Genomic DNA, 15,835 nt, shown 5'->3' with positions numbered 1-15,835 from the left:
GACTACCTTAGAGGTAAGAGACTAAAATTTGACCCTTTGTCTAAATTAGCTTTGTATATACAGCTTGGAGGATAATTTAACTGAATTATTCAACTCCAGTTTTTACTTATAACATAGCCAGATCTGCACATTTTAAATATCCAACCAACTTGCCAAAAGAATAACTGAATAAATTATTTAAAATTGTCGCACCCCAATGCCTGTATTGAGAAATGCCGTGGAGGTTCACCTGGACCACACACTAATACTGAAAAACCTAAAATATGAGGTCTATCATGACAAGGCTTCTAACAAACTTGGCAACATCCCTCCTCTGGTGATGGAGTTTGAGCTTGAGGTAGAATGGAAGAAACAAAGTTAAGTAGAAAGGAGACAAGAAAAATCATAATTTTAAGGAAACCACAGCTTCAGAACACAAAAGGTGCTCAAAATTACAATGCTACTTTCCCTTCGAGGCAGCTCACTCAACAAAAAAAAGAAAGAAAGAAATTCTAAGCGAAACAATGTGCCTGTAGGTGAGGCCACGCTTTTCACCTCTCGCAGACCTCCATTCTCAGGGATAGCTCTCAATTTCGAACACACCTATGCAGTTTGCATCCTAACCTGACCCAACCCATGGGAGGCCTGATGGGCAGAAAGCACACATCTCCTAGATCGCCCATCCTAGGAAAACCCCCAAAACCACATTAAAACCCCAATCCCAGACTACAGTGTGTCCCTCCTGAGAGCCACTGGCCCAAGCGCAGTGCCTTACAAACCTTGTCCCTCACTGATGTGCTTACAAACTCTTCTATAACAGAATCAATTGCCCCACTGCACCCTCTCCCACAGCTGGGTAAACTGAAGTCCCCATGTCCTCTTTGAGGGACACCGTCAGACTCCACCCAGTGATATTGATGATGACATGGAGGCAGGGTGTGGCCCAGCTGGCTGGAGAAATGGAAGGGACTGATCACTTGCAAGATCCCAGGACAGCACCCATGACGCCCAGGACCCCTTACACAGAACTTCTCCCGGGCTCCCTCGGGATGTGGACGGCATCCCGGAGGCCACAGGCCACCAGGAGCCTCCTTTTGTGACTCCTCACGGAAACTCATGCTGTGTCTCCTTTTATTTTTGCTCTTTTTCCCTTTTCCTCTTTCTTTTGGCCCAAGTTCGCTCTGCAGAGCTAGTTTTTCTCTTACTTCTTCGGCCTTCATTTTTCAAATAAACTTTTGGCTCCATTTTTGACTTGTCTCTTCTAATTGTTTCTTCCAAGCAAGAAGGGCTTGGAATACTTTTCAGTAGCGAGCGATTCTTCAAGGCTACCTGACCACAGGACCTCGCCATCTGTCCCCACTTCTTGTGCACTCTTAGCTCTTACATCAGAAAATAAAATGAGCAGACTCCCAACTTCATTGGGATGTAAGCCAGTGCTCCATGAACACCAACTCAGACACAGGCCGGTGCTCTGACTTCCTTCCACTCTGTTTTCATGGAGCCTCTGAAACAATGATTTCACACATAATAACTCTTCAGGGACACTTACAGACATCTTCCCAACAGCAAGAAACCTAATGACTCAGCAACGCGACATCTGCTCACCACCCTCCCTGGGGACTTTTCAGTGCCAGGACCTGTCATCGCCTTCTTCAATGATTCTAGCCTTAGCACGCTCATTTTGTTTTTTAAAGTCTTTCTGGATTAGAAAAATCAAGTATTTCATCACAGTTTCAAACAATGTGCCCCATCTTTGTTCTCTTATATACAGCAGATGCTATCTTTTAAAAAATGAAAGTCTATAATAAGACAAATTCTCTTTTCCTTAGGGATCTTTTAGCTTCCCTATCAATGTTTAAAGAATAAAGTTTGAGACCTTAGGACTAATGAGATATTTAACTTTCCTTTACATTCATTGACGGGTTGGAATATGAAAAGAAAGACTCTAAAAGGGTTTTGCATAATTCATATGCAAACTTTCATGGTGAATGTTTCTAGCAAAGAGAAAATGACACAGTACTATGTGACTTTTAAGGCTCCAGTTCAACACCTCCCACATGATCATTTTCACAGCTTGCGAAAGTGCTAAAGATGCAGATCAGAGTGGGCAGCATCCTGTTTACCTAGATGGCCTTTTAGTATCCGTTCTTTCTGAGTCCTAGCTCATTCACGTTGATTTCACTCTATATAGCAGTTTGGTTTAAAGGATAAATTCATAGAAAACTCAGAGGTAAGGCACACTAAGATCATATGAAAATAACAATATGATCAATAGACCGCTGAAATGACTCCAACTAAAGGTAAGTTTTTCAAAAATCTCTCAGAAAACTTATTTTTCAGTGCTCAATACTTTTCAGTATTTTCAGTATTCAAAATATACAAGCACGTTAATGGGTTAGAAAGACATATTCAAACATTCACCACTGAACACACAGCGATGACGACTGGATCATTTAGTTGATTGAGAAGTCCTTGAGGCTGGGCATGGCAGTGTCTACCTGTGATCTCAACACTGTGGAGGCTGAGGCAGAAGAAACAGAGTTTGAGGTCAGACTGGGCCACATAGTGAGTTCAAGGCAACCTTGAACTGTATAGAGAGGACTTGTCTCAGGAAAGAAGGAAGGGAGGAAGGAAGGAAGGAAATCCTTGATTTCAAGCCATTACTAATATATGTGGGCTTTTAGGGATTTTTTTTAAATACTTTTAAAAGATCTTTATTACTAATAAATCACTTTAAAGGTCAAATTTTAAAAATATTTTGAAAGATGGTTAGATTTTTAGACTCTTCCATCACCAGTTACCTTAGTCTCAGAAAAATAACTGACATTTCATTATTTTCAACAAGGACACATGTGCAGTGTACATGTACCCACTGTGGACCACTTGTGAAGCCTACTGGGACTTTTTTTTTGGTACTGGGGATCCAACTCATGACCTCACGTTTACAGGGCAGGCGCCTCTGAGCTAAACCCCCGACCCCCTACTAGGACTTTCTTAAGAAAAGTATCTTTAAATGCACAAAAGAAAATACAAACTAATTCAAGAAAACTGATTATACTGCAGTAGCAAGTATCCAAACACATTTTATGAAACTTGATAAAGTAGCATGAGTTTTTCAATTAACCTGTCAAATGTTACTGAATAATAGACTTACTATTGTGATAATAATTGTGATAAATTACCAAGTAGCAATCACGTAAATATTTTGAGGTTATCTGCAGGAACTAGATTGTGTCCCCAAAAAAAATCACTAACTCGTGATCTAAAAAGGCTGGGGTTTTTATTATTGTTATTGCATTTAAAATTGGAGGAAATGCCACCTTTTTTACTTAAAAACCATTTAAAATAAAGTTGTAATTTTCCTACTTGGGGACATTTGTTAATTCTACCCTTATCTTATGCTCATAGCACTATGAAAATGTAGAAGTCAGTCTAGTTGACATAGGCTAATTCATCAAATAACCTCATACCTCTGTAATCAGAATACTAAACAACAGCAAAAGTCTTAGGGGTGTTTCTTTCTTTTATTTACAGAAGGCACTGAAAACTTTAGATCATTGTGTGAGCAAGAAATGCCATATATAAGGCAATCTGAAGTATATTACGTGCAGACACTAAATGTATTAAATAAAATGCAAACACTGACTGCATTAAATGTAAACACAGTAGATGTTTTGTAAGATATTTTAAAACCCAAAACAATAAGTCCCCGCTACATAGGACACTGGAGGCTTAGGTCCCTTCCTTACTATCTCTAATATTTTGAAAGTTGCATTTTTACACATTTTTCTTTATGCTCTCACTCGTTACATTTTTTAAACATTCTCATTGGTCCATGTTTGCAGGGCAGAATCATTATGTTCACCATGGGGGGACTGGTCCATGGACATAGCACGTCTTAATTCCTTTTATTTCCCCTCTCCCTCTCTCCAACTCTTGGTCCTCTTTTTTAATTTTAATTTAAAATACGGTACAATGTGTTGGTTGCCTTTTCAATTCTGTTTTTCAGGTCTCTGAATGAGATCCATAAGGATGTCACCCAGGGTGCGCACACACAGCTAAGCCCCTCAGCCCAAGCGGCCACGCTTTGGGAAACAGACGTGGCAAGAGATGTGTCAAGAGATGTAGAAATAAACACGACTCCGCGCAAGGGTTGATTAGGCTCCCAGATCACTAGAGTCAAAGGACCACCGCGGAGGCCACTGTGTCTAAACTTCCCCTTGCAGGTGGGGAACCAGAGACAAGGAGCAGTCTGGGAATTCGCCCTGGGCCCATGAACCTCAGAACAGTGTGGCTGAGGCCTGAGGTCCTCCAGGCCCTCGCTGCCCCTCCACAGGGCGAGTCCCTCTCCTGGCTCTGCCTCCACCAGAGCACAGCAGCCCCCTCCCCATAGTCTCCCTTTCTGTGGTTTCAGTTATCTGAGGGCCATCACAGTCCAAAAAACATTAATTGGAAAATTCCAGGCTTTCAGAGAGACCACAGTCAACCGTGCTGTGTATTATAGCTGTGTCTGCTGTATTACAGCAGACGATTATCTTTGTCCTCTTTTTATTGTCATTAATTCGTTAAGTAATTTGCAAACTGAACTCAACCGTGGGTGTGTATATGTCAGAAAGAAACATGATATATGTGCGATTAGCTCATTCCTGGTTTCAGATTTCCAGAGTGGATGCTGGGAAGCACCCCCCAGAGATACCGGGACCTCTGCTGGGCTCTAGAAACAGGGGGTTCCCAGCCATTATAAACACGCATCGTTGCGGTGGGGTGGCAACCACAGTTACTTGGGAGACCAAGGCAGGAGGATTACAAGTTCAAGATCAGCCTAACTAATTCAGAGAGATGTTTTTTCAAAATAATAAACTAAAATAAAGAGCTGGAGATGTAGCTCAGCATTGCTTGCGTTTAATCTCTAGTACCACAAAACAAGATAAAGAGGGAGAGAGGGAGAGAGAAGGGAGAGGGAAGCAGGAGAAAAAAATGCACCTTGCTTCCAAATATGTTGGAAGCCATTGAAGCTGGAAACTGACCACACATGCAAGGCTGAGGCATGGCCAGCCCAAGAACAAAGAGCACCCAGGTCAAACCCCAGGATGAAGGTGCTTCACCTAGCCCCAAGATAATCTGAACAGTGGGTTGCTAGGACAATGGGGTGTCACATGACATTAAGTTACTAAAATGTGTAAATAAATGCCCTTCAGTGAGGGGGCAGTTCCTTTCCTCCCATCAGGAAGGAAAAGCTGACCCCAGCTTTGTCTCTTCTTTATTTTCTCCTCTCATGATCCTTCACCCCAAGAACCTCAAGTGGGTCATGGTACACATGCAGGTTAGGAGACATAAATGTTTTTCACATGTAAGTGACTCCAAAGAATATTAAAGAATCAAGAATTTGTTTCGAAGAACTTTCAAAGTCTCATTGATTAACAGTATTGTTCCAACTACTGAAAAGCCAATAAACTATCTTTAATTTGATTTTATTGGATTTTTTCTGATCATGAAAGGACTAATATATGTTCATTACAATACACTTTGAAAATACAAGAACAAAAGAGGAAGAAAATGAAAAGTGGTTACATCTCAAATCAAAGATAATGTGGTACTGGGCGTGGTGGAGCACTCCTGTAATCCCAGGACTCAGGAAGCTGATGCAGGAGGCTAATTGTGAGTTCAAGGCCAGCCTGAACTGCAGAATAAAACCCTGACCCCTATCTCAAAAAAATATATAATAATAATATTGGTAATATTTCAACCTGTTTCCATACATTTAGGTCCAGTATATCTGAACAGACAACTACATACATATAAACATATATTAAGATAATAATGTGTGTAAAATATTGCAAACTATTTTTAGCATTATATCAACAGCATTTTTTTCCACTGAATTAAAATTATTTCTAAAACATCATTAACATAAAAGCCTATGGCTGAAGGTTATTAAATAAAGTTTAAAGATGCTACAATTACATGAAATTATCTCATAATTTTTGATCACTGAATCACTGTAACTTATCTAAACTTTATATCCTGTTTACAGGTACATCATGCAGCCAATGCAATTATGGCATTAAATGTAACTAAAGCATTAAATTGCTCTAAGTCAGAAACCTAAAACTATACTTAGAATCATTAGAAAAATTTAATGGTAACAGCTAAATATCATTGGGAGGAAATTCGTATCCTAGGAAATTAGAGAAATGAAATTCACAGCAGAACCACCTACACTGTTAAACGCTTAACATTAAAAAGGAATTACAATAATACATCCTGACAAAGCTCTAGAACATCAGAATGGAACACAATGCTTGTGCAAGGAACTAATATTTGGTACAAATATTTCGTGCCTGTTGCACCACAGGAGTTCAACAAATATCTGTCGTAATCTGTCAACCTACACCAAGACCTCTGAGTACGATTATACCCTTTGATAATCTTACTTCAAGGAATCTATATAGTATAGACATTAAGATCATCATTGCAGTTTCCTTCAAAGAGAAAGACTGGTCACAACTAATTGTCCAAGATTAGTAAATGATGTAAGTCTGTAGAACTATAGAAAGCTAATTTTCACATCAATTTAAGAACTATAGTAAAAGTATAATTGCCTTGTCTGTAGGACAAGCTACTTGTATTCATTGAAATATTTAAAATAGTGATGCATTTAATATCTTGGTGTAAGATTTTACTTCATACCTTTAACAAAATAGTTGTTAATCTTTAAATTGAAGAAAATGAATGAATGAAACATTTTCTTCCTTCCAAAACACATGTTAGGGTCAATCAAAAATGTTACCCATGTATTTGTTCTCAGTCCCAGCAGAAAATCAAAGTTTCTTAGTAATCATACAGATGGTGAGAGACAACCACCATGGCTTTCCACTTCCTCAGAAACATGACTTAAATAATCCTGACGGCTGTAATCCCAGCAGTCAGAACGCTGAGGCAGGCTGAGGCAACAGGATCACTGCAAATTTGAGCCCAGCCCAGGGTACAAAGTAAGCTCAAAGACCATCCTGAAACACACAGTGAGACCCTGTCTCAACATGCAAAAAAAAAAAAAAAAAAAAAAAAAAAATCTGACATAATCCTAGCATAGGCTCAGTATTAGAAAAATATATTCTTCTCTCTCTCTCTCTCTCTCTCTCTCTCCCTCCCCCCCCCACACACAAGGAGTTGTGGTTTAACAAGCAGCACAAGTCTCAGTACCTTAATAAGCCCTGATGGTTCACTTCCTTCTTCCACCACAATGAGCTGAGATCTTCCTTTCCTCTCGTTGTCTCGAATGCCAATGGCAACCTGGTTTGCTTTTAGACGCTCATATTTGTTGCAGGAGGAACCACACCACTGGTAAATTTCCTAAAAAAAAAAAAGAGAGAGACAGATCTTTGGATCTCAAGACCACATGGAGGCTATTCCTTCTTAGTATATTGCTCACTGTGATTAACTAGGAAAAAACAAAAAGGTAACAAGAAGAAAATCAAAATTAACTATTGTTGTGGTATGTATAATGGTATATGTTTAGATTACATCTCATTCTGTATCCTATTAATTTGTTAGCATTACAAAGAAAGTATTTTAATGGAAAATATAAAAGACAAAGATGTATTTCCTTGTTCCCTGAGTGTCTAGCCTACTAATTAAAATTTATGAAAGCAAACACATGGATTTTTTAATTTAAAATATATCTACCATATTTCAAAAAGATAGTCAAAAATCTGTTAAGGCAAAATACTCTCTTTTGTCTGTACGTTTTTTTCAGGTACAGGGAATCTAACTCCGAACCTTGTGATTGCCAGACAGGTGTTTAAGCCACTGAGTTAGATCCCACACCAGCAAAATACTCTTGATGGCCATAAAAATTTTTGTAAACCTATTTATCTGTCTATTTACACAAATATGATTCATTCACTCAAATGACAAATATTGTATATTCCATCACACAGAACAAGGAAATTTGAAATGTGCACACGTTATCGAATGTTTAAATCCAGCTAACTAACATATGCAAACAATTTAACAATTCTTATCACACAAAGAATTAGAACCTTTGACCCAGTAATAAAACTATATAAAACTTATTTTAATAAATTATTCATAACACCTATACAAGATTTTCTACTGCTTTATGATTACATTAGTGAGGCAGTACAGACATTCAAAGTTCATACAAATGCTATATAAATTTATAATACATAGAAAAAGTTTGACATTTAACCATTAAAATTACTTCTTAACATAGAAATGTACACAAATAGGAATCCAGGCATGGTGGTGCATGCCTGTAATGCCCACACTCGGAGGCTGAGGCAGGAAGATTGCTGTGAGTTGGAGACCAGCCTGGGCTACAGAGTGAGTTCAAGGCCGGCCTGCACTACATAGTAAGACCCAGTCTTAAAAAAACAAAATATATATATATAATATATATTATACATATGTTTGATATATTTTAAAGATTATATTAACTGCCATTTAGATTGAAATATTATATGTTTTAGATTTGAGTCCAGTGTTCAGAAGCTACACAGATATAAATATAAAATCAGAATAAATCCCTCATTTTACCCATAAAATACAATATAACAAAAGAAATAAAATGCTGAAAGGTACCCCAGCCTCGCGGGGCTGTGGGAACAGGCATGATCACACACAATTTGAGTGGTATAAATCTACATAAGATTTTCTGGAAGGCAATCTGCTATCAGATCAAGCAATGGAATGTGCTTTTAGCATAAAGAATTTCCACAAATTTATACTAAAGAAAGATTCAAATACAGTCTATACAACCAAGAAACTAAAGAAATGCCCATCAACAGATGGATACTTCTAGACTCCTCCTCAGGGAAAAACTTTAGAAAATCACTTGAGATATATCATTAAGACTAAAATAAAGCCACAGAATAACATGACTATGTTTAAATAAAAATAAAACACGCCTGTGTTTGTAGAAAGCGATCAAAGGGGGTACGAATATTCAGAAAGCCTCTAATGTGTCACATTCACTTATTAGGTCCCTATCATGAGGTAAATAATAAAGCAGCAACTTTGCTAAGGACACATGTGCACCCTCTTGGTGTTCATTTTCCACACTGTCTCACTGAATCAAGCACCAACAGGTGGTTTGCACTGTGGTTAGGTGTGAGGATGATGGGTCGGGACTGCCACTCTCTGGGTATGTGACAGCGTGTTTGCAATCTTTACAAAGAACATTCATAGCATCATAATGATACATAGTGCTGATAACTAATAATACACAGCTACTGCCATAGTAAAATCAAAGAGCATCTGTGCAATGAGAGAGATTCTTCTGGTCACATTTTCAATACGAACTCATTTCTTCATTCAAAAACAGTTGACTGTGTGCCTGAAATGGGCCAGGTTCTCCAGGACTGTTGGGGCATAGCTTGGCTTGTGACAAGCTCTCTGACCAACTACTTCACTATGGTCTTAATTGACCTAAGCTACCATCCTCTGTAAAAATAAAAACAAGATCTGAGGAATTCAAGTGTTTGTAATAAGAGGTGAAGAGTCTATACCTTGTAATCCCTTTAATTCTAGAATGTGATTTAATTATTGCATACAGTCAATGTGCGTTTCTTTTGTATTTCTAGCACAACACTGCACTCCTGTGATTGCCTGTCACCTCTCTTCTCCATGTGGGCATTGGAATAGAAGACTCGCCCATGAGGGCCATTTAAATACTATGCCAAAGTTAGCAGCACAAAGGGTAAAGCAAACAGCTTCCAGAGATTATTCAATGCTTAGTCACTAAGCATTAAAACCAATGCAGTAGGAAGGTAATTTTGTAAAATACAGAAACACACACCCTATCCTTAGGTACTCCTGCTGTGCTCTGGGAAAGTGCTCATTGAAGGTTTCCTGGGGGACTGTAGCATGCAACTGAGCTAGACCCATTGCTAATCAACGCGGGGACACAATCACCCTGGTGCACACAGCAAGGAATCTGTAATCTGTCATGATCCAAGAGCACCCGGCAGGACACACTACAGCCCAGGTCTCAGCTCAGATTCTTTTCTCTCCCTTGTTGGGTGATGTTTTGCAAATAATTCTTTCCTCTGCAGTCTGAGAAAGCAAGTGTCTAAGAGTCAGGTACTGTGTTACAGTGAAATACAGAAAATAGATCACAAGTTAGCTCCCTCTGGGTCTCAGCCATTGGCGGCTTCATAACTGACTTGCCCTGCATTTTATAATCATCTAACGGATGCTTATGTTCTCTTTAATTTAGTGGTGTAAACAACCTCTCATCTACTTCAAAGAGATGATATATAATCACATTGGATTTTATTAGCATCCGTAAAGCACATAGAAACTTGGCAAAATGTATTTAAGATGTTTAGTAAATACAATTATTTGATATAAAATTCATAAAAGTCTATGGATTCCAAAATAGTCCCTATAATATTACTTCAAGTAAGAAGCTTTTATGTGCATATTTATTCACAGGTAAATTTAGGTGTAGAAAATGTTCCTCACTGTTGTTTATGACCACAGTTTCTACATTTAAGACAGTAAAATTGGGGCTGGGGATTTAGCTCAGCGGCATAAGCACCTGCCTTGCAAGCAGGCAGTCGTGAGTTCAATCCCTGGTACTGATAAAAACGAAAAAGACAAAAAAAAAAAAAAAAGACAGTAAAATTACATGAATACAGTATTCATAAAAACAGTAAAACTTTTACAAGTGAAGTTTTCCTTTTAACTCGAAGATGACTAAATCAATAAAGCATAATAGAAAGTCATTCAGCACAAAATGAGTTATTTTTATTTTGCTCACTATTCTACTTATATCTTATTTTGTGTTACCATTTACATATGAGCGATAGATTTCTTCTTAGATTTACTTTGCCATGGCTGACACAAGAAAAGCACTAAATAATGATCTTAACTGTAAATTGGCAAAAGTCAGAATTAAGGGGCACATTCATTAATCACTGACTTCCTTTAATTAACTTTCTATGCAAATATAGCTTGTTTAATGGTGGGGGCAGCACATTAAAATTTGCTTGAATAAGTTTAAACAGAATTTTAGCGATTCATTAAATGTGAGCACTTACATTCCATCTTGTGTAGTGGATGTGTTTCACCAAAGCTCTGCTGTGTGTAGTACTATTAATAAACTGCTCTGCCCAACACACACCCTATTCAGAGGTTGTTGGTTAAGACTACTCACCGCTTGGTACACAGAAAAACTTTGTATCCCCTTGGCACCATGCTTGAAAAAACTCTCCTATAATTCAGCTTATCCTGTTTTTTAGAGGGAGCAGGCTTTAAAAAAAAAACTCTGCATAAAAACTTTTTCAAAGTCTGAATTGATGTGATGGTTTAGTATGTATTATTACAACACAAATTTTCACTATGATTTAAATTACTTTATTTATGATACTTTCACGGGATTTGGCTGAAAAACCTTTCAACAAAGTGAGTGTACCAGACACAAAATATTTTTAAAATGTGGCTTCAGAGGCGGCTATTTTACCTTCTAAGATCCTAGGACATTTTAAACTAATGTCAGATTTCTTTGAGGAAGGGGTGTAACAACTCAATTTGGACTGAAGCTTGCTTAAATTTTAGCAGGCAATCAATATGCATGTTGTCCATGCACACCCTCAGTAGAAGTCTGTGGAACTATAATTAACTCTTACTATTCTTGCTGGTAAAAGAAAACAACCTGTTACAGGAAATTAGTCTGGTTCACCAGAAACTAGAAATAAATGCAAGCAAGTGACAATAATAGAAGCAACCCCGTCTAAAAAGGGGAGACCTGTTTAGTGGTCTTCAATACGAGAGATTTCTATAATATCCTTCAAACCATGTGGTGTAAGTTAGCAAGTAAGACATCAAACAGCAGTCAAACATCACCAAGAGGTAAAATAAAAGCAAAAATAAGACAGTGCTTAATGATGGCACTGAAGGGAAGCGAGGTGTCGGAAGCCTTGTTTAAAGGGGAACTCAAAACAACACCAGCGATGTTGACTCACGACCCATGTGAAGAACACAGCGTGGTTGTGCTACTTTTTTGTCCTTTTTTAGAGTCATTTATTACCTAAATGCATCTAAACTGTCACAAAAGGAGAAGGGGCGCCCAGACTTCTTTCTCTTTCTCTTCCTCATGCCGACTGTCTTGATCGTGTTCAGCATTTCCTTAGATCTAGCTAACCAGACATACAAAGTCATTAAGGTACTGCTTTCGCCTGGAGTTTCTCTAAGCTTAAAAACAACGACTTAGGAGATAACTCCAGAGATCAACTTCTTTTCATTTTAGTAGTTTAAATTATGACTTCTTTAGTTTTGGGATAAGCAAATGTTTATTGAAAACCTGTTTGGTTCCTCAAAGCCAACCTGACATACCATCCCTCCATGGCCTGCGCACCTACTTTTGAACAAACCCCTCTAAATGAAGGGTGGACAATGAATGGAGTGACAGTGGGGCCGCGGAAGGCTTGGTGACCAGAAAGGAAGCAATTGTAGCCGAAAATCGCATGGCAGGGATGACAGAGAGAATAAGCAAGAGATAATCAGGAAGATCAAGCCTTGAGGGTTGGTCAGTGATGCCACTTGGCCACCGAGTGGAGGAGCAGGGACAGTGAAGTGGACCTGGACAGTTTCAGCTCAGCTGCTGCCCGCAGGGCCACACACCAGCCTCTTGGAAGGGTTCTTCTCACAGACCAGTGACAGAAGGCCAAACTACCTCCTCTCTACTCAAGGGCTTTGCAAACCAAACTAGGTTTACAGGCAGACTTGACCGGAAACCATTTCTGTGAGCTACATATGCTATGATTCAACTACTCAAATAAGTTATTGATTCTTCCCATATATGACCCTGAGTCGTGCAGCCCATCAGCCACTTCCTATACTGCAGTGGTGCTCAACAGTCACTGTCCCTTAGAGGCAGGGCTTACAAATTACCCACAGCAAAGTCCCACTGCCAAACTGAAATCAGAATCTTTGGAATCAAATTAGAAGAGTCAGCACTTGTGAAACTTCTTCCAAATGGTCCCAATATGAAGCCCTGGCTGAGAATTAAGGTGCAGATCTTCATATCCTAAATGTCATCCTCGCTGGCGCCTGGATCCCTTCACTGTCACACCACGTGTACTTCTCCTCCAGGACTTTCTCCTTCTGCCTCGTCACACTCTTGCTCATGCGTCTGTCTGTACTCTCTAGAGGACAAAGGCCAAAGACAATCTGCTGTTTGCTCCACTCCACTCACCAGTGCACCTCAGTCACACACTAAATGACATTTGTGCCTACTTTATTGCAGGACACCGTGGAGACACTAAGATTAGATTCCTCTCATTGCTTCAAGTTTCTCCTCTTATAAATGGAGTAAGGGCAAATTTATCCAGAGCAAAGATAAATTGTTCATTTGGTATTTAATTTTAAACTAAGCATGTTCAGTCATAGCAAGACAAAAGTCCAAACCCCAATATAGTTTTAATTTTTTTAAAAAAACTCAATTTTGCTAGAAAAGAACTTGAAGATAGGTAGAGTATAGGGATGCTGCCTAGAATATGGGTTTTGTATGTTAATATCAGAAGGTTGGCATTAGGTGCCAGGGTGTATAACAGGAACTGTCTACTAGACAAAAGAGTAAAATAATACAAGTTGAGCAGTCTGTACCAAAAAGAAAAAGCAGATTAAGAGAACCTGCAAAGCTGAGCAGAGGCAATGAACCCCTGAGAAGATTTCTGTGCACTTCTTCCCCCGCAGCCCAATGTACTAAAAGGCTTGGCCCCCAGCCTGTGGCACTATTTAGAGGTGGCAGAAATTTGAAGAGATGAAGCCTCATTGGAATCTTGTGGTCACATGGGGGTCATGCCCTTGCAGACATTGGGACCCCAGTCCTCGTCTGTCTCTCTCTTTTGCTTCACAGATCCCAAGAGGCAGGCAGCTTCTGCTCCCAGAGCAAGTGGGTCCAAATCAACCATGGCCTGAAACTGACCGTTTCAGGTGACTTGTGGCAGTAACACAAAGCCGACTGACACAGTCGTATGTTAAAGTGAAAGCAGCCGCCAGCAGCTGTTCAGACAGCTGGGCCAATGGGCACTGGTACGATGTGGACAGAGTGTCCCGTCTTTCCAGGGTGGCATGGGAAAAGCAAAACAGAGCTTCTGAGAGGAACAGAATAGTGGCCAGAAGAACCAGAAAAGGCCTTGCCGTTGATATGAAGGCACAATGTCAGGAAACCACAATAAGCTCAAGAATATCCTCTAGCAAATGCCTTGGGAAAAGAGGCCAGAGGCCAAAGCTCAAGAATGAGTCAAACAGCTATGACGGTTACAGGTTACAGGTGAGTAAGGATTAGCCAGACTGTCACTTCCAGCCTCCCCGCACCCCATGACTCCATGACCCAGCTGCAAGATCACATTTGCATCCTCAGCAACTAAAGGATAGGAAGAGAGGAAGGGGGATAAGCCTGAGTTACTTTACGGGTTAACAAAATTCATCTTAATAAGGAAAAAAATTACTTTTATTTTTAAGCTTCCTGTGGAAACAGGAAGTTAAGAAAACAGGTTAAATTTTAACTGGAAAAAGAAGATCACATCTCAGGACAAATGACTCCATGAGATGATATGCCTTACCCTGGAAAAATAGACATTTGTTCAATGATTGTATGCTCTGGGTCTGATAGTAGGAACCAAGTGGGTGAGGGGGACCAGGAAATGAATGGGCAACAAAGCTAAGAAAGGACCTGACTCCACAGCACAGGACACAGCAGGAGAAGAGGAGAAGCTCAGGGAACAGACTGTGAAGAAGCAACATGTGAGCTGAGTGTTTTAGCATGAGATGACACTGGACACGTTCAGGAGAAAAGTCACAAAGAGGAGTGGATTCCAGGCAAAGGAAAATATCCAGAAAGGTGAAAGCATGTGATGAGAAGAACATGCCCCATTGATTACTGAGACAGTGACAGTGGTGGGGTGGGGGAGGCCTGGGGACACTTTGGAGGCGGAACAGAATAGGACAATGACTAACTGAATGGGAGCTTTGGGAGGTTATCAGGATGACTCCCAGATTTGGAGTTGGAGAGCCCTAGTGAGTGATAATTCTATTAATAAAGTAAAGTCTGTGGGAGGAGAAGTGGCTTTAAAATGAGAGAGTCAATGGTGAGCTCTGTTTCCTGGACTTGGTGAGTTTGAAGATCTCCTGATACAGTTCAGCTGAAATATGTGGGAGGGAGGCAGTCTGAGCCTGACCTTGAGCCTGGCAGGAGGGCTAAGCTAGGCTGTAAAATGAGCTCTGCCCACAGATAGGAGGGTAAGACGTGGGGTTGAGTGTGTTTGCTCAGAAGAAAGGATGAGGAAGAGATAACCAATGTGGATCCTTCCCTAAAGACACTACTGAAGAGGTGGGCAGACTGTAAAGAGGAAAGAAGAAAAATAGCCTGAAGGGGAAGAAGATGAGAAAGGGAAAGAGTGAACACAAGGCACAGTGACACTGCAGCCCAGACATGGAGGGTAATGACAGAGGTGTCCTCTGGATTCAGCAGGGGTCACGGATGCCTGTGAGACAAGATGGCGGAAGGGAAAGTTAGACACCTCCAGTTGAGGACTGGAGAATGAGGGAGTGAACACTGCTTTTTCGGAATGACAGATCTAAACAATGGGGTACAGCCAGGAGAGCAGGGCACAGAGGGACAAGTGACCAAACGCATTCACAAAGAAACAGAACATGCCTGAGTCAGGATTTAGCAACTCACCACAGGAATTGCTACCCTCTGAGGCCTACTTCTCCACTAGGAACTGACTAACATGCATTTCTAAGAGTAAACCCAGACCTCAGACCTTCACAATGAGGGCTTCTCTCTTTTTTCCCATTTCTGTATTAAACATATATATTTTAT

General features: G+C 39.9%; 1 protein-coding gene across 1 annotated transcript in view; it reads right to left on the bottom strand.

Annotated features, from left to right (window-relative positions):
• The window catches only part of Scin (scinderin), an 83,530-nt gene that overhangs the window by 51,643 nt on the left and 16,052 nt on the right, over positions 1 to 15,835 (bottom strand). Inside the window, exon 4 of the mRNA XM_003469864.4 lies at positions 7,183 to 7,332. Coding sequence (XP_003469912.2) covers positions 7,183 to 7,332 — 150 coding nt within the window. The remainder of the gene's footprint in view (positions 1 to 7,182; positions 7,333 to 15,835) is intronic.

This window comes from Cavia porcellus, unplaced genomic scaffold (assembly GCF_034190915.1).
Source record: "Cavia porcellus strain 051 isolate PalLab524CR breed Dunkin Hartley unplaced genomic scaffold, mCavPor4.1 scaffold_2, whole genome shotgun sequence".
NCBI classification, from domain to species: domain Eukaryota; kingdom Metazoa; phylum Chordata; class Mammalia; order Rodentia; family Caviidae; genus Cavia; species Cavia porcellus.
Note: the sequence above shows the minus strand (reverse complement) of the source record. Positions and strands in the feature narration are given on the sequence as shown.